At 35.8% G+C, this 26619-nt stretch overlaps 1 protein-coding gene across 1 annotated transcript; it reads left to right on the top strand.

Moving 5' to 3' along the window:
* The first annotated feature begins 693 nt into the window (after window positions 1–693).
* Window positions 694–2931, top strand: LOC129903098 (bidirectional sugar transporter SWEET1-like). Its single transcript, XM_055978587.1, has 6 exons — window positions 694–907; window positions 990–1026; window positions 1205–1300; window positions 1727–2006; window positions 2244–2363; window positions 2491–2931. The coding sequence occupies exons 1-6, from the start codon at window positions 865–867 to the stop codon at window positions 2674–2676; spliced, it is 762 nt and encodes a 253-aa protein (XP_055834562.1). The 5' UTR covers window positions 694–864; the 3' UTR covers window positions 2677–2931.
* The last annotated feature ends 23688 nt before the right edge of the window (window positions 2932–26619 follow it).

The raw sequence follows: 26619 nt of genomic DNA, 5'->3' as shown, positions 1-26619 counted from the left end.
TTATTTTGTTTCATTACTATTCTTATTAAGTTTCTTTACCAACCGATTTAACTGCTAACACACTGATCAACTACTAAAAATAATACATATATCCTTATCCTCATAATAAATTTAACTATACCAACTTCCTAATAAACAACCTCGTCAAAATTTACACTCATACTGAACTTTTTACGGCACGAAACCAACTAATAAGTGAATTTTCACACGGAATGGTTAACTTGAAGAAAAGTGAAAAAAAGATATGTTTTTTTTTTTCATGTGTAACTTCCTATCTGAAACTGTAAAACAATTATTATCAAATAAACTTTTATATCACATTGAGGAAAATGGAAATGTTTATTGGCTCAAAGTCCTTCTAATATTTGGCACACATAAATGGTTTTGCATTCTTCATAAACAGATTCAACTGATAAGCAGTGGCAGAGCCACATATACTCCCTCTCATCCAAAAATTATACTATATATAGTAACATAAAAATAATTTTTTATATAATAATACATATTACATATCTCTTTGACTTTTACATAATTTTACTTTTGTATATTTTCACATCTCTTAAATAAAATTCCGACTTTGCTAAGGGTGATAAGGACAAGAAAAGGGTGTCTTTTAGCAGTTACTGTCCTTCCGTCCTTCCTCTGGCCCTATATATAAAACCCTTTCACTATGATTCTATTTTCTAAAGAAACGTCTCTTATTTTCGAATTCTTGTTCACTTTTCTCTTTTGGGTATCCAATTTTTTGAAAATCTTGGAGAGTTTTGTAAGTTTCTTCACTTGGGTTTTCTTCAAAAACCAGTCTTTTCCATTTCTGATACAAAGAAACTACCACTGAGTACTGCAAGAGGTGAAGAAGAAGACATGGGTGTTGTTCATACTCTGCATTTTGTTTTTGGGATATTTGGTGAGTTTTCACTCTTCTCGAAGGTTTTTCCATTTTCTGTATTACATTGACTTGAGTTTCATTTTTCTTCTCTATTTTGCAGGAAATGCCACTGCTCTGTTTCTGTTCTTGGCACCAATGTGAGAGCTTTTTCAACAACTCTTTTACATTTCTTAAAAATGGCTTCTTTCTTTTTCTTGGTTTTTCCATACTTTAAAGCTTTTGTTTGGAAGGACAGATGAGAAGGAAAAAAAAGAGGGCTTTTCTCCATGAATCTGTTATTCAACTTTAACATCTTCTTTTGTTGGCTGAATTTAGAATCACATTCAAGAGGATTATTCAAAATAGATCCACTGAACAATTTTCTGGCTTGCCTTACGCTATGACTTTACTCAACTGTCTGCTTTCTGCATGGTAAGATTAAATAACATTGCTGTTTTTTATCTGTCCAGTTCTTGAAGGTTTGACATTTGTATTATGCTTTTGTTACCTTTTCCAAGAATTTTGGGTAAATAAGTCATTTCAAAAATCTTGCTTACATGATTACTGTCCCATTTTCTGGATGAGTAAGATGTTAAAATTTGTTCAGCTCCTCAAATCTTGGGATGTGGCTATCTGGTTTTAGAGACTGAAAAATGATTTTTGGTCTATGTTGCTTGGACTCTTCAAAAAGATGTTGCCACACTAGTGTTGGATCCTCTAAAAATGTGCTACTTTTTCAAGAGTCCGAGCAACATAGTTTTTATTTTCCTATTAGCAGTGTATACATCTCATCTTGATTTTGTAGTAGAAGTGATACATGTTTTCTTGAACTGGTTTGTTTGTCTATCAATTGGATAGGTATGGATTACCATTTGTGTCACCAAACAATCTGTTGGTGTCTACCATCAATGGGACTGGAGCTGTAATTGAGAGCATTTATGTGCTGATCTTCATTGCATTTGCACCAAAGAAAGAGAAGAAGAAAATCTCAGCACTTCTTCTATTAGTCCTTACTGTTTTTGCTGCTGTAGCCCTTGTTTCCATGCTCTCTTTACATGGAAACAAAAGGAAGCTCTTCTGTGGTATTGCGGCCACGATCTTCTCTATCATTATGTATGGATCTCCTCTATCTATCATAGTAAGTTCCTTAACACCATTTCGTACTCTTTCTCGAGCAGTTATTTATTGTATATTGTTAGTTCTCTTGACTATACTTCATAGTCCCAAGTTGGGATGAGTTGTGCTATTAGATGTTCAATTTTAACATAAGGGATTTACTACTTTCGTTGGAAATATTTGATAGCTTTCATAATATTAAGCCACTTTACTTACTATTTAGTAGTTTAAACTCAAGAACAAATATTTATGTATACAGAGATTGGTAATCAAGACGAAGAGCGTGGAGTTCATGCCATTTTTCTTGTCGCTATTCGTGTTCTTATGTGGCGCTTCCTGGTTTGCCTTTGGCCTTCTTGGCAAGGACCCCTTTGTTGCTGTAAGTACCTATTGTTGCATCTCTCATAAAGATTTAGAAAATAAGATTGGTTGATCAACTTTGAGTATACCAAACTATGGATTTTTCTGCTGCTGCTACTAAACAAGAATATGCTGTTGCATTGCAGATTCCAAATGGTTTTGGCTTTGGTTTAGGGACAGTGCAGCTTATCTTATATGCAATCTACTGTGAGAAGAAGGGATTTACCAAGAAATTAACCCTTGATGAGTCGTTGACAACAGAAAATGGCAAGTCTCACCAAGAGGAGAAGCAATCTAGCAACAATAACAAGTCAAAGCTTGAGCAAGTTTAGGACATGATTGAAGTTGGATGGCACTAATTCTTGAATGATGTTCTGAAATCTGTGCATCTTTTTAGGTGCTAATATGCTTGTAATTTGCTCTAGTGATCTTTGACATCTGTTTGTTCTGTTTAGAATTGGAGTAGTTCATATGTTTAGAGATTCCCAATCACGTCTTCTCTTCATTGCTGCTGTAATAAACCATGTTTAGTTATTTGGTTTCTTCCAATGAATGCCTTACTATTTGGAGAATCTTGTAAGCTCAAATTAGGATCTACTCTTTGTTCTTTGAAAGATCTATCTCATGTCTGGTAGTTCATGGTTTTACTCTCGAGAACCCCGAATTATTCTCTTGAAGCTCATCCTCTTCGTCTTAATGTTATTAACGTACTGGGCTGGGCTGCTGATGCCAGCCCATTAGTGTGAGAACCTGGTTGGTCAGCCTCAGCCCACATAGTTCAAACTTGAGGAAATATATACTTATTATCTTTTAGTTTCATTGTCAAAATTACCCATCTTAATAGTTTATAAAGGTCCACTTGTTTTCGGAAAAAAAATGATCAGGTTGAAATTAATTACTCCCTATATTCCATATTAACTGAATTTCTAGAGCTTTTTACATTGTTAAAATAGTTGAATTATTCAAAGTTCAAGAGAAATGTTTTAAATTTTTTCCATGTTTATCCTTTTCATTAATGAAATTTTATAATTTTGTAGGAGCTAAACTATACTACTTACAAAGTTATACTCCAGTAAAGGACTACTTGTATTTATGATTTCACATTTAATCATCTTCATGAGGTTGATTAAACAAAAGGGTAATAGAGGAAAATACAATTCAAATTTTGTCCTTGCATGCTTTTCTTAATATATATACATTACTTTAGAAATTCAGTTAATATGAAATAGAAGGGGTAAAATAACAAGAATATCATAGATTATCAACATTCTATTCTGAATTAGAGGTAGTTAATAAGGCCAAATTATTTAAATCTTAGATCATTCCCTTTTCTTTTCTTATTATATATAGGAAAAATAACACTTATACTTGAAAAGGGAAAGTATTTATTCTTAAATGTTTCATTACTTTCATATTCCTTTATATTTTAAAATGACATAAATTTATTATAAAATTCGCGCGCTGACGTCAGCGTCCACCCTCCATGATATTGATAAGGTATCAATATACTGATGGAGTATCACAGAGGATTAAACTCAATCCTATATGATATTGATATGGTATCAATATACTGATGGAGTATCACAAAGAATATATGTCACGCCCCGGGAGGGTACCCTAGACGTAACCGGCACTCAGAAACCATTTCTGGCTCCCAAGCGAACCACATAGCCTGATCACACAACCGTTCATTCGTTCATTCAGCGGAAAGTTTAAAAATAAAGAATAATTTAGCGGGCAACTCAAATCACCCATCCAACTCAAAGAATAAAGGTCATGGGCCAACAGATCAACTAAAATATTTGTCATTTAAAAATAGTTTGACAAGAATAACTCAAGGATAGAAGTACTCAATCGATCCATCACTATCTAGTCTATGAAGCCTCTATCACTATTATCTAATTGGTGCCAATGACAAGTTCATGGCTACCTCAAATAAAAATGGAAAGGGCTAACACGATGCAAGATTACATAAGCGGTGTCCTCCGAAAGTAGGGGATGACTCACCAATACGCTGAGTGTGAATAGATCCCCAATGATGCTCCTATTAACGATCTCTTAAACCTGTCTCTGCATCATGAAACGATGCAGGTCCAAATGGACATCAGTACGTGGAATGTACGAGTATGTAATATGGCAGAATGAAACATACCTCAAAGGAGAATAACATCAATCCAAATATCTCACATCAGAAAGATAAGAGAGACTCAAATAAGGCGTCATAAGTCTAAAGTAAAAATACATTTTTAGACAAAGACCAATCATATACCATACAATCCAATCATGTACAATACAGTAAAATTAAATCATTCAATCCCATTTCAATCATATACTGTTAACTCGAAGTCAATCACATATCATCTAATCCAATCAACTCATATATCCATCCAAATCATATACAATCCAATCACAACTCGTCTAACCCAATCCGACCATATACCCTCAACTCAACAATCAACTCAAAGGATTCAACTCAATAAATATGTAACAACTCACTCAAGTGTCCTAAGTCTAACAAGAAATAGTTTAGACAAGACTAACTCATAAGCATATAGCAACTCACTCAAATTCCCTAAGTCTAACAAGAAATAGTTTAGACGGGACTAACTCATAAGCCACTCAACTCAACTGACTCGGAGCACTATCAAGACCTAAATGAGAGTTTCTCTTATCCGACAACCATCACCTATGAGCCGATGATAGTACAACAATCAGACATTGTTGCCACGTCCTTCCATACCTTGCCCGGGCATGAACGCCTCCCTAATCATGGATACCATCGATTAGTCAAGTCCTATCATTTCAGGACAATAAAATGGGAAACATCCGACCTTAACGGTTCGATCCCATGGGAAGCATCCGACTTTAACGGTTCTATCCCTACCTACATTGGCGACGTAGTTTCTGGGGTTCGAGAATGGACTATACTCTTACCCGCTTCGGTGCTCGATATTCCTCCCATGACTCCATGCTCATAAGACTCCCTCCAATCATCTCAAACAAGCCCTCACGGCTAGTTTCATGTGGAACATTACCACCTCATCAACTCTATTCTCATTTCAACTCAATTAAGTCATAATGGCAAGTCTCATTGGACTCTTTTCAAAACTCAACTCAAATCATCAAACTTTTCTCTTTAAAACTTGTACAATCTCAACTCGATGAATGCAGAAAATATTATGTACATTAAAACATAATTTCAACCCCTCAACTCAAACTCAAAATAGATACTTTAATGTAAAAATACTCAACTCATTTAAAGGCTCCTCATACTCAACTCATACTTAAACTCCTTTCTAAATCAAAGATAAAACTAATAATTCCTTAGACTCAAAATAGCGCGTAAATAGTTTATGCAAAAAGGTTCACAAATAATTTATTTAAAGCTCCTCCTCAAAAGATCATTTATTCTCAAAATATTCCTAAGACTCCAATCAACTCAAATTATACACATCACATACCAAAAATTTACATTAGACTCCGATCCACTTCATCACACAACATTCTCATCAACATAGCCTCTTCATTCACCTCATCATCAAATATCATCATTCACATCGTCACCAAACATCATCATCACATCATCGTCATATATCATCATTCATATCATCATCAAACATTATCATCACATCATCATCATATATCATCATTCATATCATCATCAAACATTTACTTCAAAATCCTTATTTTAGTTCTATGTTCATTTTATAGAAGCAAAAGGACATTCTTAACTATCCAATCAATACATATATACGCAAAACCATCCACCTCAACTCAAGACAAATTATGACCAAAGAAATCTCATCTTGGGTTCATGTGAATGAAACATGAATCCATACTCTCAACAAAACTCAACTCAAAAATATCATCAATACCTATAAATCTATATACAAAGATACATTTGTAGTTAATAATATGAAAAATAACTATTTAGTAACTCAAGTCATTAAAATTATCAATCAACCATTTGTATCTAAAAACATACCATAGTTTAGGGAAAACTTTTAAGAAAACCTTTCTAGAAGGTGCAACTCTTTCACAACTCCTAACCAACACATCTATGGGCATATGAAAGAACTCAATCCATATTTTAGGTTAGCCTTACATACCTTGTTTGAAGATGTAACACCCCTCAAAATTTTCCCTAAGATTCGGGCCTTCTTTGTATATGTGTGGGGCCCATCGTATTTATTTTGAAGTATGTGCTTGAGTTAAGATGAGTCCTTGAGAAATTAGGAGCGTTGGAGGTGATGTGGGGTCATTGAGGACCCCTAGGACCGAGCTAAGTCCAAGAGATCCGTTGTGGCTAAGTTTAGGACGAGTTCATGTAAGGGTCGACTTTTAACGACCCTATCTTTTTAAAGGCGTCAATCTGGGTGGCCCACGACCTATCAAATTAAAGGTCGTCGAGTCTTCTTTCCAACGCCACCAAGAACGTAAATTTTGGAGTTCGAAGTCAAAAGATATAACGATCCTAAGATGAACTAGCACGACAGGAATTTCATTTTTTGGCCTAAGTTGCAACTGCTGGGGAAATGGCCTTAGCACTGTAAGGGCGCGACGCGCCACTATCGCGCCAGAAACATGCCTCAGTAGTTTGGTCCCTGGCGCGACGCGCCACTAAAAGTTGTGCAGGGTTTTTCAGGCCAAATTCCCGGAATTCAGAATAATGGGCTTGGCGCTGTAAGGGCGCGACACGCCACTATCGCGCCAGAAACATGCCTCAGTAGTTTGGTCCCTGGCGCGATGCGCCACTAAAAGTTGTGCAGGTTTTAGGCATGATTGGCCTTGGCGCTATAAGGGCGCGACGCGCCACTATCGCGCCAAAGGCGTTTTAGCCTATTTTCAAAACTTTTGAGGAGGGGCAATTTGGGAACTTACCCAAATTATATATATGTAACCCTTGGTCTTTTGGGAACCCATTTTGGCATCCCCCACTCTCTCTCTAAAAAGCCCTAGGAGCTTCTCTCTCTCTCTTCTTCATCTTCTCCATTTCCAACAAAAAGAGTCCAAGAGCTTCAAGATTTGAGTTCCCCATTGAAGACCCAACATCAAGGTTTCTTCAAAGTCTTCAAACAAGGTATGTAAGGCTATCCAAAACATGGGCTAAGTTCACCCATGTGCCCTATTCTTGCTTGAGGTTAGATATTCATGAAAAATAGAGTTCTTGGTATGGTGTATGTCTATATGAACTTTGTCTCCTATTTATATAATGCTATATGTGTTGATGTTGTTGAGCCAAGAAGTCCTTAAATTATTTCATGATTAGTATGAATTGATGGAGATAAATTGTTGTTATGTTTTATTGACCTTTTTAGCCATGTGAATATGTTGTTTAAGTCAATTTCCTTAAATGCGCTATTCTATTTGAATGGTTGAGTTGAAGTCATAGAGTTGTGTTAAATCTTGAGGAGATGTCATAAATGTTCATATAGAGGAGGCTTGATTGAGTTGATATGAGGAAGGAATTGGCAAGTGGACAAGGTCCTAAATGAGACTTGTCATTGTGCCTCAATTGAATTGCAAATGAGAACCGAGTTGATGAGGTGGTATTGTACCACATGAAACTAGCCGTGAGGGCTTGTTTGAGATGATTGAGGAGTCTTATGAGCATAGAGTCATGAGAGGAGTATCGAGCACCGAAGCGGGTGAGAGTATAGTCCATACTCGAACCCCAAAAACTACGCCGCCAATGTAGGTAGGGATGGAACCGTTAAAGTCGGATGCTTCCCGAGGGATTGAAACCATTAAAGTCGGATGCTTCCCGTGGGATCGAACCGTTAAAGTCGGATGTTTCCCATTTGTATTTTCCTGAAATGATAGGACTTGACTAATCGATGGTACTCATGATTAGAGAGGCGTTCATACCCTGGCAAGGTATGGACGGACGTGGCAACAACGTCGGATTGTTGTACTATCACCGGCTCATAGGTGGTGGTTGTCGGTTAAGAGAAACTCTCATTTAGGCCTTGTTAGTGCTCCGAGTCAGTTGAGTTAAGTGGCTTATGAGTTAGTCCGGTCTAAACTATTCTTGTTGGACTTAGGACATTGAGTGAGTTGTGATGTATACATGTATGAGTTGAGGTCCTGAGTTGATATTGATGTTTTCTTAATGTGGTTTCATCCGGCCATTTTACATACTCGTACATTCCATGTACTGACGCCATTTGGCCTGCATTGTTTCATGATGCAGAGACAGGTACTAGAGATCATCAACCGGTGCTCCGTTGAAGATCCACATACACTTCCAGCCAATCGGTGAGTCCTCCTAGTTCCCGGAGGATATTGGGCCTTCTTGTACAGTTTTGTTGTCTCTTTTTTTATTTAGATTGTTGGTAGCCATGGGCTTGTCATTGACACCTTTTAGACTTGAATAGAGGCTTTGTAGACTGGAGTGTGGGGAGGATTAAACTGTTATCTTGAGGAGTCTTAATTTACTATTCTTGTTGGGTTGTAAATATTTAGCCTTCGGCCCTTTTAGTATGAAAAGTATTTCATTAATTGAGTTCCGCTAAGAGAATGTGAATGAATGAATGAGTGACTGGACCAGGTGGTTCGCTCGGAGGTCAGAAATGGCCTTCGGGTGCCGGTTACGTCTAGGGTACCCTCCCGGGGCGTGACAGAAGACTTTGAAGAAAACCTTGATGTTGGGTCTTCAATGGGGAACTCAAATCTTGAAGCTCTTGGAACTCTCCTTGTTGGAAATGAAGAAGAAGAAGGAGAGAGAGACAGAGGAACTCCTAGGGCTTTTTAGAAAGAGAGTGAGGGATTGAAAAATGATCCCAAAATGTGCTAAGGCTGATACATATATAATTTGGAGGAATTCCCAAATTACCCCTTCTCAAAAGTTCTGAAAATAAGCTAAAAATGCACCTGGCGCGATAGTGGCGCGTCGCGCCCTTGCAGCGCCAGGCTGATTACGCCTAAAACCTGCACACCTCGTAGTAGCGCGCCACGCCAAGGACCAAACTACTGAGGCACATTCTTGGCGCGATAGTGGCGCATCGCGCCCTTACAGCGCCAAGGCCAATATTTTCTAGGTTATGGAAATTGGCTTGAAAAACCCTGCACACCTTTTAGTGGCGCGCCGCGCCAGAGCCCAAACTACTGAGGCATGTTTCTGGTGTGATAGTGGCGCGTCGCGCCACTGCGGCGCCAAGCCCAATTTTCCAGCAATTGCAACCCAGGCCTGAAAATCTGTACTGTGATAGTTCATCTTAGGATTGTCATATCTTTTGACTCCGAACTCCAAAAATTGCAATCTTGGTGGCGTTGGAAAGAAGACTCAACGATCTTTAATTTGGTAGGTCGTGGTACACCCAGTTCTTTATATTCCAGGAGATATGGTCGTTTGAAGTGGACCCTAATACTAACTCATCCGAAAACTTAATCGATTGGAGTTCTTTGGACTCGACTTGGTGTTAGAGATCCCTTATGACCCCTAAACACATCTAACACACTTTAATTACTTAGGAATTAATCCTAACTCATGTGTAGAATTACAAGTCCTCCGGTCCGAGTCTACCCACACGTGAAGAAATATTTGATTCTTTGCGAAAAAAATTCCGGGGTGTCACAATATATTTACTAATTTAGAATTTAATAAATAAGATTGTGATTTTAATAATTTTTTTAATTGTTTTATTTTTGTTTCATAAAAAATAACTTCAATCATATATGATACCGATAGGGTATCAATATACTGACGGAGTATCATAGAGAATTAAGCTCAACCCTTTATGACACCGATATGGTATCAATATATCGATGGAGTATCACAGAGAATTATTTCATAGCAGTGATACTGACATAAGCATGACAACATACGCGAAATTAAAAAGGAAAAAGTGGGTTAAGAGGGTAAATAGTTTAGACCATTAGTCTATTAAGGGTAAATAGTTTGGGTTGGGTCCAATTTGGGTAAATAGATGTCATGCCCCGAGAGGGTACCCTAGGCGTGACCGACACTCAGAAACCTTTTTTGGCCTCCGAGAGAACCACTTGGTCTCATCACTCATTCGTTCATCAACAGAAGATTTAAGTGAAAATAAGAATACTTATGTGGGCTCGTTATCATCAACATTAAAGGAAAGAAATAATCCTTAGAATGAGTAGTTTCAAAGGAGAACTACTCCTATTATATTATTAAACTTTGTCTATGAAGCCTCTAACACTATCAGACAGTGACAATAACATGTCCATGGCTACCTTAAAAGAAACATAATATTTAACAATAATAAAAGGATAAAGAGTTCCTTCGAATACAAGAAAAACTCACAAAATAGTTAGAAAGTAATGATCTTCAATGATGTGCCCATTGAGAATCTCTAACACCTATATCTGCATCATAAAATGATGCAGGTCGAACAACGTCAGTACATGAAATGAAAGATTATGTAAAATAGAAGGAAAGTAAGGACAGATATTAAGAAACTCCTCTCAGGAAGACTGACCTCGGAACTCAACATCATCTCAATATCAATATGTAGTGCAAGTTTAAAAATAATAATAATAAGCAATGCTTACTCAATTGGGAGTTTCTCTAACCGACTACCATCACTTATGAGCTAGTGATGATACAACGAAGCGATGTCGTTGCCATATTCATCCAATACCTTGCCAGGGTAAAGGACATCACCATCTTGGATCCAATCATCAAAGTCCTCTTTTTAGGACTTAAGAGGTATAACCTCTATCCTACGCTGGCTACGTTGTTCTGGGGTTTGAGTCATTAAACTTTTACCCAACACGATGCTCAATACTACTCCCAAAATATGTGCTTATATTAACATCATCATATAGTCTTATTGGATTTTATTTAAAACATAAAACTCATCTCATTACCTCTTCCTCAATCATTGCACTTCAAATCATCATTTACATCTCATCAAAATATCTTACTCAAAACATCATTTAATCAAATTCATTAAACTCAATTCTTTTGTTCTTTCAAAACTCAATAAAATACATATATAGTATTAATTCAAATCACTCTTTTTGTCAATAAATATTAAAAGCCAACATCTTTACTCAAAACACGCATAAAAATATTCATGAACATCAAATCAATTAGGGTTAATGGGAAAGTAGACACAAACAATAATTCCAATAATATGAGAGATAAAAATAATAATAATCTCAATGCATAAATATATCTAACTCAATAGAAGAAGAATTAATTTATTTAGAATTCAAGATTAGGGTAAAACTCAACAATAACTCAATTAAGATAAATTTAAATATTGGGCGCATGGATGAACTTAATCGAATGCTATGAATAACCTTACATACTTGAATTCCGAAGCTTTAATTTGAATTGAAGAACTCAATGACCACTCTTGTACCCCTAGCTTTTTCTTCCCGCCGGAGCTTTTTATATACTATCCGGAGTATAAGAATCATTGTAATAGTATTTCTACACTACTAAAAACTGAAAATATATTTGAAAATGAGTAAAAAAGTGTGTAGAGACAAGAGTTGCTTGAGAAAGCTTGATGAATAAAATAAAAAAATAAGGTGGGTATTCATAGGTGTGGAGGAGGAACCCAACAATAAATAAAAATAATTACAAGGGATGATATTCAAAATTTAATGGAGGATTGTAATCTCATGGATGATGTCAAATGGAGGACTATTGATGTCATTAGTGTTGTCAAATGGATCTATATATTTTCATGGTTGGTGAGATGAATCTTCTTTTAACGGAATACCTTTTTCGGAGCTTCATTTGAATAAGGTAACTTTCTCATTAGGATTTTGTGTCTCATATAAATTGTAGCTCTAGAAGTCTAATTTCATGTTGTTCAAGAATCAACCAATTTGGAGCATCCTATTGTGAGATATGAGTTTTCTTCTACAAACACTCCATTTCATCACAACATCATGTCTTGCAAAAATTAATTTATTTTTCCTACTTAGCCTTTGAATCTTAAGATATGGTATTCACGAAAGTTGTAGGTAATGACGCTGGAGTTATTCAAAAATTTGAATCACTTAATGTGGACCATCCTATAAAAGGTTATGCTAAAAATACAGAAGCAGTATTATTTTTGTCGAGAATTAAAATACCACATACAACGTTTTAGGGGGTGTTACACTAGCTTTACAATTGAATTTATTTTGTGTAATTTCCCCTACATCTCATTTGGATCACTCAAGCCTCATTTTATTAAAGTTAAGATTAAGATGTCTTAATATATATTTGAATACTAAAATACGCATTAAAATTTAAAATGTTTGAATTTAAATAGACATTTGAATATTCAGATATATTTTATCAAAATCTAAATTCTAAGACCATTTAATGCTATATAAATGTAATATTTTTAGAAAATTATATGAAAATTCAAATGTCAATTAAAACAAATCATAATCTGAGTGTCTAAATGAAATAAGTTTAAGGGGTCATATATTTGTTAAGTCGCAATATTGTATGAGTGATACGAAACTTTAAGGGGTCGTTTGGTGTAAGGGATAAACATAAATAGTCATGGATAAAAAAAATAGTTTAGGGATAAAATTATGGTGTCTTGTTTGGTTGGCAAGTTTGAGATAATTTATTCCACCATTTATATCATAGTAACGGGCTAAATTATCCCATATACATGGTGGGATAAGTTATCCACCTTATCCCAGGATAACTAATCCCAAAATAATTAATCCCAAAATAATTAATTCTAGCATAATTTATTCCCAACCAAACGACTTAAATCATTGAACCTCAATATATATATATATATATATATTAGGAGTTAATTAATTTTGGCAGTATCTATAGTTCGTGAAAGAGTCAATTTTTGCTAAATAACTTAGTGTATATTACACTTGGATTATAATGCTTAGTTAATCAAATTTGTGTGTTTAATTTTTGTCATTCGGCATTTTAAGTAACAAATAATTGGCCAAAAATATCTTTGACATTGAAAAAATAAAATAAAAAATTGTATCATAATATTCATAAGTTATGTCATGAAAGATATAACAAGTTATGTTTCTGACACCAAAATAACAAACAATTTTTTTCACTGCATAAGTTTATATATTCATATTATTATATTACACAAGTTATGTCGTAAAAAATATATCAAATTATGCATATGTCGGGAGGGAAATATCCCACAAGTTATGATTGATGTCATGTTTATGACAATCTTTTGTATGCCTCTATGTAACACTATAAATTGAGACAAAAAAGTTCATATTAAATGCACTTGAACACAAATAGAAGAACAAGAAAGTTCTCCTGATCTCTTGTCTCTTTATTTTTATTGCTTTCAACATTTAGTATTTCATTTATTTTCATTTTATAACAAATCGAATATTTTTCTTTTCTTAATTTGTTGTTAATAGCTCATAAAATAAAAGAAGAAGAAGAAGAAAATAGTTGCACCAAGGACCAAAAAACAACCTAAAGAAGAAAAAACCAAATTGGTTTGATTTTAATAATTTAAAAATCAACTAAATTAATTTAATTTTGATTTTAATCATATATTGACCCATAATAAATACCTCTATTTATAATAGTTACTTTTCTCCCCCAATTATTTATATTTATTCAAAGTCAAATTTATGCGTTTTTATGCAGATTTTATGAGTCTTGGCGGTGTACAACAACAAACCCAGTGTGATCCCACCATGTGGGGTCTGGGGAGGGTAGAGTGTACGCAGACCTAACCCCTACCTTAAAAGGTAGGGCGGCTGTTTCCGAAAGACCCTCGGCTTAAGAGAGAAGAAACAAGGGAGGAGAAACAAGGAAAAACAAGACATAGGTCAGTAAAGCCAGGCATATAACAGACAATATAAAGATATGAATAATGAATAATGAATAATGAATAATGAATAATGAGAGCGATAAAGCGATAAAGTCAGGGTAGGAAAGATCGGGGATAAAGGGGCATTAACTACTATAGATAAAATAGGATACCCAAAGTAGACTGGGCCAACTAATATAAGCAGTAAACCCATGCACAATCCTATGTTAAGACAAATGAGCGCGACTACGACTACTATGGAGAACCGATCGGCCACCTAGCCCACTATCTTAGTCTGAGTCCTCCATAGCCTCCTATCTAAGGTCATGTCCTCGGAGAGCTGCAACTGTGCCATATCATGTCTAATGACCTCTTCCCAATATTTCTTTGGCCTCCCTTTGCCCCTCCTGAAACCGTCCATAGCCAACCTCTCGCACCTCCGCACTGGAGCATCTGTGTCTCTCCTCTTCACATGCCCAAACCATCTCAGTCTCGCTTCCCGCATCTTGTCCTCCACCGATGCCACTCCCACCTTGTCTCGGATATCTTCATTCCTAATTCTATCCATCCTAGTGTGCCCACACATCCACCGCAGCATTCGCATTTCCTCTATAGTTGTTGCAGCTTTGAATGTCTCCCTTGTTCTTGTACACGGGAATGATTGTACTCCACCTCCATTCTTCAGGCATCTTCGATGTCCTGAAAATGACATTAAACAGCGCAGTCAGCCACTCCAATCCTACCCTACCTGCATTCTTCCAAAATTCCCCAGGGATCTCGTCAGGTCCGGTCGCTTTTCCCCTGCTTATCCTACGAACAGCTCCCATAACCTCCTCAGCCTTTATTCTCCTACAATACCCAAAGTCGCGACACCTATCCAAGTGCTCCAAGTCTCCCAACACAAAGTCTCTGTCCCCTCCTTCGTTCAAGAGTTCGTGAAAGTATGACTGCCATCGCTGTCTAATGCGGGATTCCTGTACCAGTACTTGACCATCCTCGTCCTTGATGTACTTCACTTGATCCAAGTCGCGTGACTTCCTCTCTCTCGCCTTGGCAAGCTTAAATAGCTTCTTATCTCCGCCTTTTTCCTCTAGTTCTGCATAGAGGCGTTCAAAGGCTGCCGTTTTGGCCGTCGAAACTGCCATCTTCGCCTCCTTATTCGCTAACTTATACTTTTTCCTATTCGTTCGCTTCTCTTCATCATCCTTGCTATATACCAACTTTACATATGCCTGCTTCTTTGCTTCTACCTTTTCCTGGACTTCTCCATTCCACCACCAATCCCCTCGGTGCCCGCCATGGCGGCCTCGTGAGACCCCCAGCACCTCTCTAGCTGTTTCCCTAATGCAGCTGGCCGTCCTATCCCACATACTACTCGCCTCCCCCCTACTATCCCACGCCCCCATAGCCATCAGCTTCTCCCCCATCTCTAGGGCACTAGACGGAGTCAAACGACCCCACCTAATCCTCGGTCGGTCATCCCCGACCCTCTTCTTCTTCTTCCTTCTTATCTCCAAGTCCATGACCAATAGTTTATGTTGGGTCGTAAGGTACTCACTTGGTATGACCTTGCAGTCCTTACAGAGGCTTTTATCCTCTTTTCTAAGTAGCCAGAAGTCTATTTGCGTCGCCGCCCTCGAGCTACGAAAGGTTACCAATTGTTCCTCCTTCTTTGGGAAACTCGAGTTGGCCACCCTTAAACCAAAAGCCTTTGCGAAATCCAAGAGTGAGGCTCCTCCACTATTCCTGCACCCGAAGCTAAATCCTCCATGCACCTCATCATAGCCCATCGAAACAGACCCAATGTGCCCATTGAAACCTCCTCCTATGAATAGCTTCTCAGTAGGTGGTATACTGACCACCACTTCGTCCAAGTCCTCCCAAAAGCGCCTTTTTGTCTCCTCGTCCAACCCCACTTGCGGCGCATAGGCACTAATAATGTTCAGGGTGATCCCTTCAACGACTAACTTAATCGTCATCATCCTATCATTTGTCCTCTTAACCTCTACCACCTGATCTCTAAGCTCGCTATCTACTAAGATCCCTACTCCATTCTTAAACCTCGACTTGCCTGAGAACCAAAGTTTGAACCCATCCACCTCCTTAGCTTTAGGTCCTACCCATTTAGTCTCTTGGACGCAAGCTATATTAATCTTCCTCTTCTTAAGAATCTTAACGATAAGTATTAAAATTATGGATCTTCTTAAGAATCTAAAATTATGGATCATCAAACTTGTCTCATTTCTATACGGGCGGGGTCAAAGACATCAATGTTGCTTCGTGTAAAAGAACTAAATAGGATAGCTGATGAATGAAATGCCCATATCGATAAGTTACTGAAAAATTATGAGTTTTTTTATAAGGTTTGGACAATTAAATATTTATGTACTCTTTAATTGTACACACATCGGATTGGACGATGAAATTTTAGATAAATAATATTCGGATCCAGTAATGAGAGGGTGATGAATAGAATATCCTATATCTGTGAATGAATGAAATTTTAAAATAAGGCTTGGATAATCTTCTCTTTTTCTAAGGTAACTTTTGAAGTCTGAATTCGACTCAAGACCCAATTTGACAAGGAAAAAATTCATAAATATACAATAAAATAGTTTCATCAAAAAAGGCAGATTCAATGACACCAATCCTTTCCAACTTACTTGGGGCACCTGCAAGGTATGGACGAATCTAGAATATCAGGTGTGAATTTTCAGAAACTCAATGACTTTTGTGCAGATTTTATATTTATATTGAGAAATCTATTAAATATATAAGAAATATATGTTGGGATCCAGTAACAAAGTAGTCACTTCGTCTAGAGGTAGTGAAATTGCTTAAGCTTAGTAGGCCTTCTCTACGGGGGTTTGATTCTGCTTGAGCATAAATAATAAAGTTTTTTTTAGAGATAAATGTCAAAAACACACCTAAACATATCTTATTTTTTAGTTTCATAATACCTAAACTATTGGAAGTGCACTTATTAGTTTGAGAAACATACCTCTCTCTTTTATTTTACTCTCATCATGGTATGTGTACTACACTCTCTTTCATGTAAAAAAAACTTGTGACATCATACTCCACATGGACAAAAAACAAAAATTAAATAAATTATTAAAATTAGTTAAAATTAAAGCTTAAAGTATTATTATCCCCCTCTCCCAAAGAAGAGAGAGAGGTGTATTTCTTAAACTAATAAGTGATAAATTAGGTATGAAATTCACACTTCCAATAGTTCATGTATGAAATTCAAAAAAGAGGATAGTTTACATATGTTTTTGATACTTATCTCTTTATTTTATAAATAAGACTATTGAGAAACAATAAACTTCAAATCCGGAATCTGGATCAAATTTTTTTCTTATATAAATACAAACGGTAAATTAGACTTTGAAAGTTACTTCATAATGTGTCTTTCTACAAGTTTTGCTTTCATTTATGTAGTCTATTTTTTAAAATGTTTTATCTATGTATAGGTTCTATCGAAAAGAATTTTTTTATCTCTACAAAATTAGAGTAAAATCTGCATACATTATATCCTCTCATACACCACTTGTTAGATTATATTGTTAGCAATATAATAATTATTTCAAAAGATTTATTTGAAAATCAAGTTTCTATGGATCAAAGTAAAATATTTTTACATGTGATTTATTATTACTTAATCATCTAACTTGGTGACCAAGTATTGCTTCCAACTTGGTGATCAAGTATAACCTTTACTTGGTGACAAAGTCTTGCATTTACTTGGAGACAAAGTAAGCCACTTATTTCCTATTCTAACCTCCTCATCTTCTCTATATAAAGACCAAAATATGTTTTCATTAGAAGCATGAAAAAAAAAGAACCTCAATTAGTGAATAAACCTTAGCTTAATATACAAATCCCTTGCTTAATTTTATAGCATTATATTTTGTTGATTGTTGTATCCTTTAATTAATTAGAGAAGACTTGATTAATCCTAAGAAATATTTCACACTGCTGAAATAGTTTCTTAAGACAGTGCCAATATTATTGTAGTAGTATTTATCTAAATATTCATATTGTTATTTTGATATTAAAATAAATTAAATAGAAAGATCTATTTAATTTTTAGTTCTTCCATTTTTCTAAATAATAAGTTATATTATTATTGTGAAGTTTTTTGTTGTTTCTCAACAATTATTTTTTCCCATATTTTTACCAACAATCTAAGAAATTATGGCAAATAATTTATGTTCTAGAACTATTGATGATGGTGCTACCATAGATGCTACTATTCCGGTCATTCTGTTGGAAGTTCATGATATAGCAAACTACAAAAAGGAGCCATTCAAAGCAAAGGAGTTAGTACTCAAAGTAAACCTAGTACAAGGATAAAGCAGCAACAACAACAGGTATGTTAATAAATCTCAAGGTTACAAGTCTTATAACCCAAATCTTAAGAAAAGAAAAGGCTCTTGTTTTACTTGTGAAAAATCAGGTTATTATGCCGTACAGTGTAGCTTGAGAATAAAAAATGACAAAGAAAAGGGTTATCCTTTCAAGTCTAATTTAGCTAAAGGAGATGAAATTATTGCAGTTGTTATTTTTCAAGTGAACATTGTAGCACATTTAAAAGAATGGGTGGTAGACTCTGGGACTACTCGACACATTTGTGCAGATCGAGTAGAATTTGCCTCCTATAAATTAATAGGAGATGACAGTGAAGTGATCTATTTTGGAGGCTCAAGAACAACTAAAGTCTTGGGTAAGGGTAAAGTTCTCCTGAAGCTCACTTCGAAAAAAACTTTAGCCTTTATGGATGTGCTACATGTTCCTACAATGCGGGCAAGCCTAATTTCCGTAGCCTTGCTTAATAAAGCTGGAGTGAAAGTGTCATTTAAATCTGATAAGATTATATTGACAAAGAATAATGTGTTTGTGAGAAAAGACTATTGTAACCAGGGACTTTTTGTACTCAATATTTGTGATGTTGTGAATGAAAAAGCATCTACTTTTGCTTACATGATTGAATCTATTTCTTTATGGCATGTAAGATTAGGACATGTTAATATCTCTAAAATAAAGAATATGCAATCACTTGGTTTGATATCTGGTTTAGATTCAAATAATATTAATAAATGTAAAATATGTGCTGAAGCTAAAATTACTAAAAAGTCATGTTTTTCAGTAAATAGAGAAACTGAATTATTGCCTTTAATTCACACTGATTTGAGTGATTTAAAACAAGCAATGACAAGAGGTGGTAAAAGATATTATGTGACTTTTATTGTTGATTTTTTTAGATTTACTAAATTATATTTACTTAGAAATAAAGATGATGCTTTTAATGCCTTTATTTCTTATAAAACTGAAGTTGAAAATCAATTTAGTAGAAAAATCAAGAGAATTAGATATGATAGAGGTGGAGAATATTTATCTTTAAATACCTTTTGTGAAAATGAAGAAATTATTCATGAATCAACCCCGCCATATTCACCAGAATCTAATGGAGTAGCTGAAAGGAAAAATAGAACATTGAAGGAAATGATGAATTTCATGTTAATTAGTTCTAATGCTCCTCATAATTTGTGGGTTGAAGTTATATTATCTGCATGTCACTTACAAAATAGGATTCCTCATAAAAGAACTGGAAAAACACCTTATGAATTGTGGAAATGTTATAAACCTAATTTGAAATATTTAAAAATATAAAAGCATCTTGCTAAGGTTCTATAGCCTAAACCTAAAAAGAGGAAAATAGGCTCTAAAACAGCTGATTGCATGTTTATTGGATATGCTGAACATAGTTCTGCATATAGATTTCTTGTTTTAAAAAGTGATGTTCTTGATTGCAATATTGTTATTGAAACAAAGAATGTTGAATTTTTTGAACATATTTTTTCATTATGTGTTAAAATTTCTCATGCACCTGTTGAAAGAAATAGTGAGTTTATTTCTAGTATTGAGGAACTTAGAAGGAGCAAAAGGCCTAAAAATAATATTTTTCTTATAGAAATAATTTTCAAACTTTTCTTGTTGACAATGAACTGTTAAATTATTTTGAACATATATCTTCTTCTGATGCAAAATTTTGAAAAGAAGCAATAAAAATTGAAATTGATTCAATTATAAAAAATAATACATGGATTTTGACATATTTACTCATCCCCTTTAAACGAGTTGTTGACCTTCAATCAACACTTTACTTTAAATTCAGTTTAAAGTGAAGTCAACTCATCTCATATTTCTACTTCTGCATATTCAAGTTGCAGTTGTGGTGATACTCTAAGCAGCTCGATGCCGGCCAAATCGGTAAAGGATTCGAGGAAATCTCGCCTCGTACAGCCATTTTTCCCCGCAATCTATCGACTTCGATTGTCGTCTTCCTCAAGAACGAGCTTCCACTTTGTTCTGTAAGAGCCATTTTTGTGGCCTTGTTAATTTAATTTTTAGTTGAGAGCACTAGTCTAATTAGCAGATTTTATACTCATCAAGACGGCATCTCTGCCCATTTCCTTGAGTTGCTGCTTTTTGCTGGGCAATATCGTTGCCTAGCTGTGAAGAAGAGTAAGAGAACTTAATGCACCCATCTATTCGATGAATTGTCTAAGAGGAAAATGAGTTTGTTGGTGAAGTCTGAGTAACCGAGTGTTAGTGGGAGATTTATAAGAATAAGTGTACGGTATTTTGGAAAAGCCCACTCGAGCTGAAACTTGTAGCAACTGTGATTGTCCATAGCCATTTCACAGAATCCCTGCACGATTGTGATTGGCCATAGCCATTGGCCCAAAGATTCGTTCAATCCAAGATCTGCTACCCACATAATCCAAAGGTCATTATGAGCACCATCTTGGCAAGCTGACGTGAACAGTAACTCTGACGTGAACAGTTCTCCGACGTAAACAGTATTTTTCGGCGGCAACGAGGTTCATTTTAATTGGAGTCTGTACCTGCAGTTTCCATATCTATTATTTGCTCATACAGTTGTAGTTACATTTTGCTGACTTTAGACCTTTGAATAATCTATTAGTTCATATGCATTTTTGTGGTTGTAAGACATGTGTTTTTGGTAAATAGTCGCCCGGGCCTGGTCACTGTGGCCTCTAGGATCATGTTTTCCCTCAGGGATAGGGAGGGGACGAGGACGAGGGTAAGAAGGGATAAGTGGGTTAAAGGAGTATTTAGACTGAGAGTAGGTTGTTGAAACATTGGGACGTTAATGAAAAAATCCATAGAGCCAGTTAACATTCTAAATAAGAGGAAAGTTAATATAGCTTGTGTCCAAGAGACCAAATGGGTAGGTTCTAAAGTTAAGGAGGTAGACGGGTATAAGTTGTGGTTCTCTGATAGATCGAAGTATAGGAATGTGATAGGCATTTTAGTAGACAGTGATTTAAGAGATCAAGTGGTGGAGGTTAGAAGAGTCAATGATAGGAAGATATCGATTAAGGTGGTCGTTGAAGGGATCACGTTGAACATTATTCGTGCTTATGCGCCACAAGCGGGCTTAGGCAAGGAGGATAAGAGGAATTTTTAGGAGGATTTGGATGAGTTAGTAGGAGGCATACCGCCTACTGAGAAGCTTTTCGTGGGAGGAGATTTCAATGGGCACATCAGGTCTATTTCGGAAGGGTATAATGATGTACATGGAGGCTTTGGCTTCGGGGACAGAAATAGAGGAGGAGTTTCATTTTTGAATTTCACAAGAGCTTTTGGGATGGTGATAGACAATTCGAGTTTCCCGAAGAAGGAGGACCACTTGGTAACCTTCCGTAGTTCCATAGCTAAGACTTAGATAGATGTTTTTCTCCTTAGGAAGGATGATAAAGGTCTGTGCAAAGAATGTAAAGTCATTCCGATCGACAACCTTACTACCCGACATAAGCTCTTGGTGATGGATTTAGAGATCAAGATGACGAGGAAGAAGAGGGTCGGGGATGATCGACCTAGGATCAGATGGGGGAGTTTGACCACGGCTAGTACCCTGGAGATAGAAGAAAAATTAAAAGATATGAGGTCTTGGGATAGTAGTGGGAATGCGAACAGTATGTGAGATAGGATGGCTAGTTGTATTAGGATTGTAGCAAGGAAAGTGTTGGGAGTCTCGATAGGTATCCATGGTCGGCATTGAGGGGACTGGTGGTAGAATGGAGAAGTGCAAGGGAAGGTGAAAGTAAAAAAGATGGCGTATGCGAAGTTGATAGAAAAAAAGAATGAGGTAAAGAAGTGGACGAATAGGAAACTTTATAAGATAGAGAAGAAGGAGGCGAAGTCGGTGGTTTCGATGGCAAAAATGATAGTTTTTGAATGCCTTTATACTAAACTAGAAGAGAAAAGCGGGGATAGGAAATTATTCAGGCTAGCCAGGGCGCGGGAGAGAAGAGAACGCGATGTGGATCAAGTGAAGTGCATTAAGGACGGGCATGGAAAAGTATTAGTAGAGGAGACCATCATTAAATAGAGATGACAGTCATACTTTCATAAACTCTTGAATGAAGAAGGGGACAGAAAGATTGTGTTGGGAGATTTGGAACATACAGGAATGCGTCACGATTTTGGGTATTGCAGGAGTATTACAGTTCAAGAGGTTAAAGGTAGTGTGCGTAGGATGCGCTGGGGAAGAGCGACTGGACCTGACGAGATCCTTGAGAAATTTTGGAAGAGCGCGAGCTCGGTAGGTTTGGAGTGGCTGACTAGGTTATTTAATTTTATCTTTAAGACAGCAATGATGCTCGAAGAATGGAGGTCAAGCGTAATGATCCCTCTATACAAAAATAAGGGGGATATCCATAGCTGCAACAACTATAGAGGTATCAAGCTTCTAAGCCATACTATGAAAGTGTGGGAAAGAGTGGTGCAGATGAGGGTGAGGAGAGGTGTGTCTATTTCAGAGAACCAGTTTGGATTTATGCCGGGACGCTCAACTACAGAATCCATCCATCTTATGAGGAGACTGTAGGAGCAGTATAGAGAGAGGAAGAAGACTTGCATATGGTATTCATCGATCTAGAAGAGGCTTATGATAAAGTTCCATGAGAGATACTATAGATTTTTGGAGGCTAAAGGTGTACCTATGGTGTACATTAGGATGATCAAGGACATGTATGAGGGTGCCAAAATAAGGATAAGGATAGTAGGAAGAGACTCAGAGCACTTCCCAGTTGTGAAGGAGTTGCATCAAGGATAAACTCTTAGTCTATTTTTATTTGCCTTGGTGATGGATAGATTGACGCCACAAATTCAAGGTGAGGTGCCATGGTGTATGTTTTTCGCGGACAACATAGTCTTGATCGATGAGATTCGTAGTGGAGTTAACGTTAAGCTGGAGGATTAGAGAAATACCTTGGAGTTTAAAGGGTTTAAGCTGTGTAGGACCAAGACAGAGTACTTAGAGTGCAAGTTTAGTGAGACACCTCAGGAGGTTGCCGCGGAAGTTAGTCTTGGTGACCAGGCCATCCAAAAGAAAAATAGTTTCAAGTACCTTGGGTCTATCATGCAAGGCAGCGAGGAGATTGACGATGATGTCACACATCGTATTGGGGAAGAGTTGATGAAATGGAGGCTCACTTTTATTGTGCTATATGACAAGAAGGTGCCACCACAACTTAAGGGCAAGTTCTACAAAGTGGTGGCTAGACCGGCTATGTTATATGGGGTGGAGTGTTGTCCAGTTAAGGTCTCTCACGTTCAAAAGATGAAAGTTGTTGAGATAAGAATGTTGAGATGGATGTATGGGCATACCAGGAGTGATAGGATTAGAAATGAAGCTATTTGGGACAAGGTAGAAGTGGTTTCAGTGGAAGACAAGATGCGGAAAATGCGACTGAGATGGTTTGGGCATGTGAAGATGAGAGATACAGATACCCCAGTGCAGAGGTGTGAGAGGTTGGCCATGGATGGTTTCAGAAGAGGTAGGGGTAGGCCAAAGAAATATTGGGGAGAGGTGATTAAACAGGACATGACGCAGTTACAGCTTACCGAGGACATGACCTTAGATAGGAGGGTGTGGAGGACCCATATTAGGATAGAAGGCTAGTACATAGTCTCGTTATTCTTCAGTATTAGTAGGCGTATTAGAGCCGAAGGTCTCTCAGAAACAGCCGTCCTACCTTGGTAGGAGTAAGGTCTGCATGCACTTTACCCTCCCCAGACCCCACGTTGTGGGATTTCACTGGGTTGTTATTATTATTGTAATACATGATTTTGACTTATTTACCTCTTGGTGCAAAACCTATTGGTTGAAAATGGATTTTCAAAAAGAAACTTAATCCTGATGGATCTACAGATAAATATAAAGCTCGGTTAGTAGCAAAACGATTTTCTCAAAAACATAATACTGATTATTTTGATACTTTTACACCAGTGACTAAAATTTCTTCTATTCGAATTTTAATTGTCTTAGCATCAATTCATAAGCTTTTTATTCATCAAATTGATGTAAAAACAGCTTTTCTACATGGTGATTTAGAAGAAGAAATTTATATAGTTCAACCTGAAGGATGTATTATTCATGGACAAGAAAATAAAGTTTGTAAATTAATTAAATATCTTTATGGCCTCAAACAAGCTCCTAAGCAGTGGCATGAAAAATTTGATCAAGTCTTAATAAGAAACGAATTTTCTTCTGTTGAAGTGGATAAATGTGTTTATACTAAAAATGGTAGACAATGATTATGTGATAATATGCTTATATGTTGATGACATGCTTATATTTGGTACAACATTAAATATTGCGCAAAGTATCAAATTATTCTTATCTACTAATTTTGATATCAAAGATCTAGGTGAAGTAAATATGATATTGAAAATTAAAGTTATAAGGAGTAAAGATGGTATATTGTTGTCACAAGAACATTATGTAGAGAGACTTCTTAAGAAGTTTGAATGTTTTGATGTGACACTTGTGATCACTCCTTATTATGCTCTCTTAATTGAAAAGAATAAAGCTGATCCAATTGCTACTAATTTGAGGGATGAGTTATTAACTCTTAATGAATTTATAGTCCTTAAGGATGGTGTATTTAGAGCTGTATACACTTGATGAATTCACCTATATGAGAAGTGGAGTGAAGACACTCCTATGAGACTTTGGCCTAGTCTCTAGAGCTCTCATGAATTACCAGGCACGCGCATGACTTATTGGCGCAAAACCGCGTTGAACAACAAAATGTGATTGGTAGAATCTCTCACTTACAATAAGAATTATTGGTTCATAGAAATTTTATATTTCACCAATAATTTTGTAAGTTAAATATTATCAATCTAAGTTTGGTTCATAGTCCAAAAGACGCCAAACCTATTGCATTTTAGTCATACAAAATAAGCAAGTCGTATTTTCTTTTTATATCAAAATCTTTTGAAATATATGGGGGGTTGTTACCAATATAATAATTATTTCAAAAGATTTATTTGAATATCAAGTTTCTATGGATAAAAGTAAAATATTTTCACATGTGGTTTATTATTACTTCGTCATCCAACTTGTTGACCAAGTATAACCTTTACTTGGTGACAAAGTATTACATTTACTTGGAGACAAAGTAAGCCTCCTCATCTTCTCTATATAAAGACCAAAATATGTTTTCATTAGATGCATGAAAAAAGGAAGAAGAACCTCAATAAGTGAATAAATCTTAGCTTAATATATAAACTTCCTTTTCGACTTGCTTGTAGTATTATATTTTGCTAATTTCTGTATTTTTTAATTAATTAGAGAAGGCTTGTTTAATTTTGGTGAAACATTTCACATTGCTGAAATAGTTTCTTAGGATAGTGTCTAGCACGACTAAAGTATTATATATATATATATATATATATATATATTATTTATAATATTATTGTAGTAGTATTTATCAAAATATCCATATTGTTATTTTGATATTAAAATAAATTAAATAGAAAGATCTATTTAATTTTCAGTTCTTTCATTTTGATAAATAATAAGTTATATTATTATTGTAAAGTTTTTTATTGTTTCCCAACAATTATTTTTCCCCATATTTTTACAACATACATTAGGTATATTGTTGGTTGCTTCTTTTGTTTTTATTTTCACTTTATTTTGCCAATTATTATATTTAGAACACTAAGCAAGTGTCTTGCACATTATATGATAACAAAATTTGTATCTAAAAAATCTGAACTTTTAGTTATATACATATTCGATCTTGATTGAATTTCGTGGACTTATGCTCAAACGTCGAAGCTCCCATGCATACATCTCAACTCCAATAGTGTTCATTAGTTCAAACATCATTCCTACGCAAAAAGCACACATAATGAGCACAGGGCTATCATAGTCATACTCAAATAACGGCAAAAAAAACATACATGAGAGATTATTAGCGGCTAAATGTATACATTTTACATTAAACGTCAATTGGGTAAGATCTGTGTACACCCCATTCTCTTCATATATCTCACTTGTGAAATTACACTAAGAATGTTATTGGTGTATTATTTTTTTTCATTTTATTTTGCCTTTTATTATATTGCTAATCACTGAGTACATATCTTACACATATATAAATATCTTGTCAATTATTTTTAAAAATTTACCTA

The sequence above is a fragment of the Solanum dulcamara genome, chromosome 9 (genome assembly GCF_947179165.1).
Source record: "Solanum dulcamara chromosome 9, daSolDulc1.2, whole genome shotgun sequence".
NCBI classification, from domain to species: Eukaryota; Viridiplantae; Streptophyta; class Magnoliopsida; order Solanales; family Solanaceae; genus Solanum; species Solanum dulcamara.
Note: the sequence above shows the minus strand (reverse complement) of the source record. Positions and strands in the feature narration are given on the sequence as shown.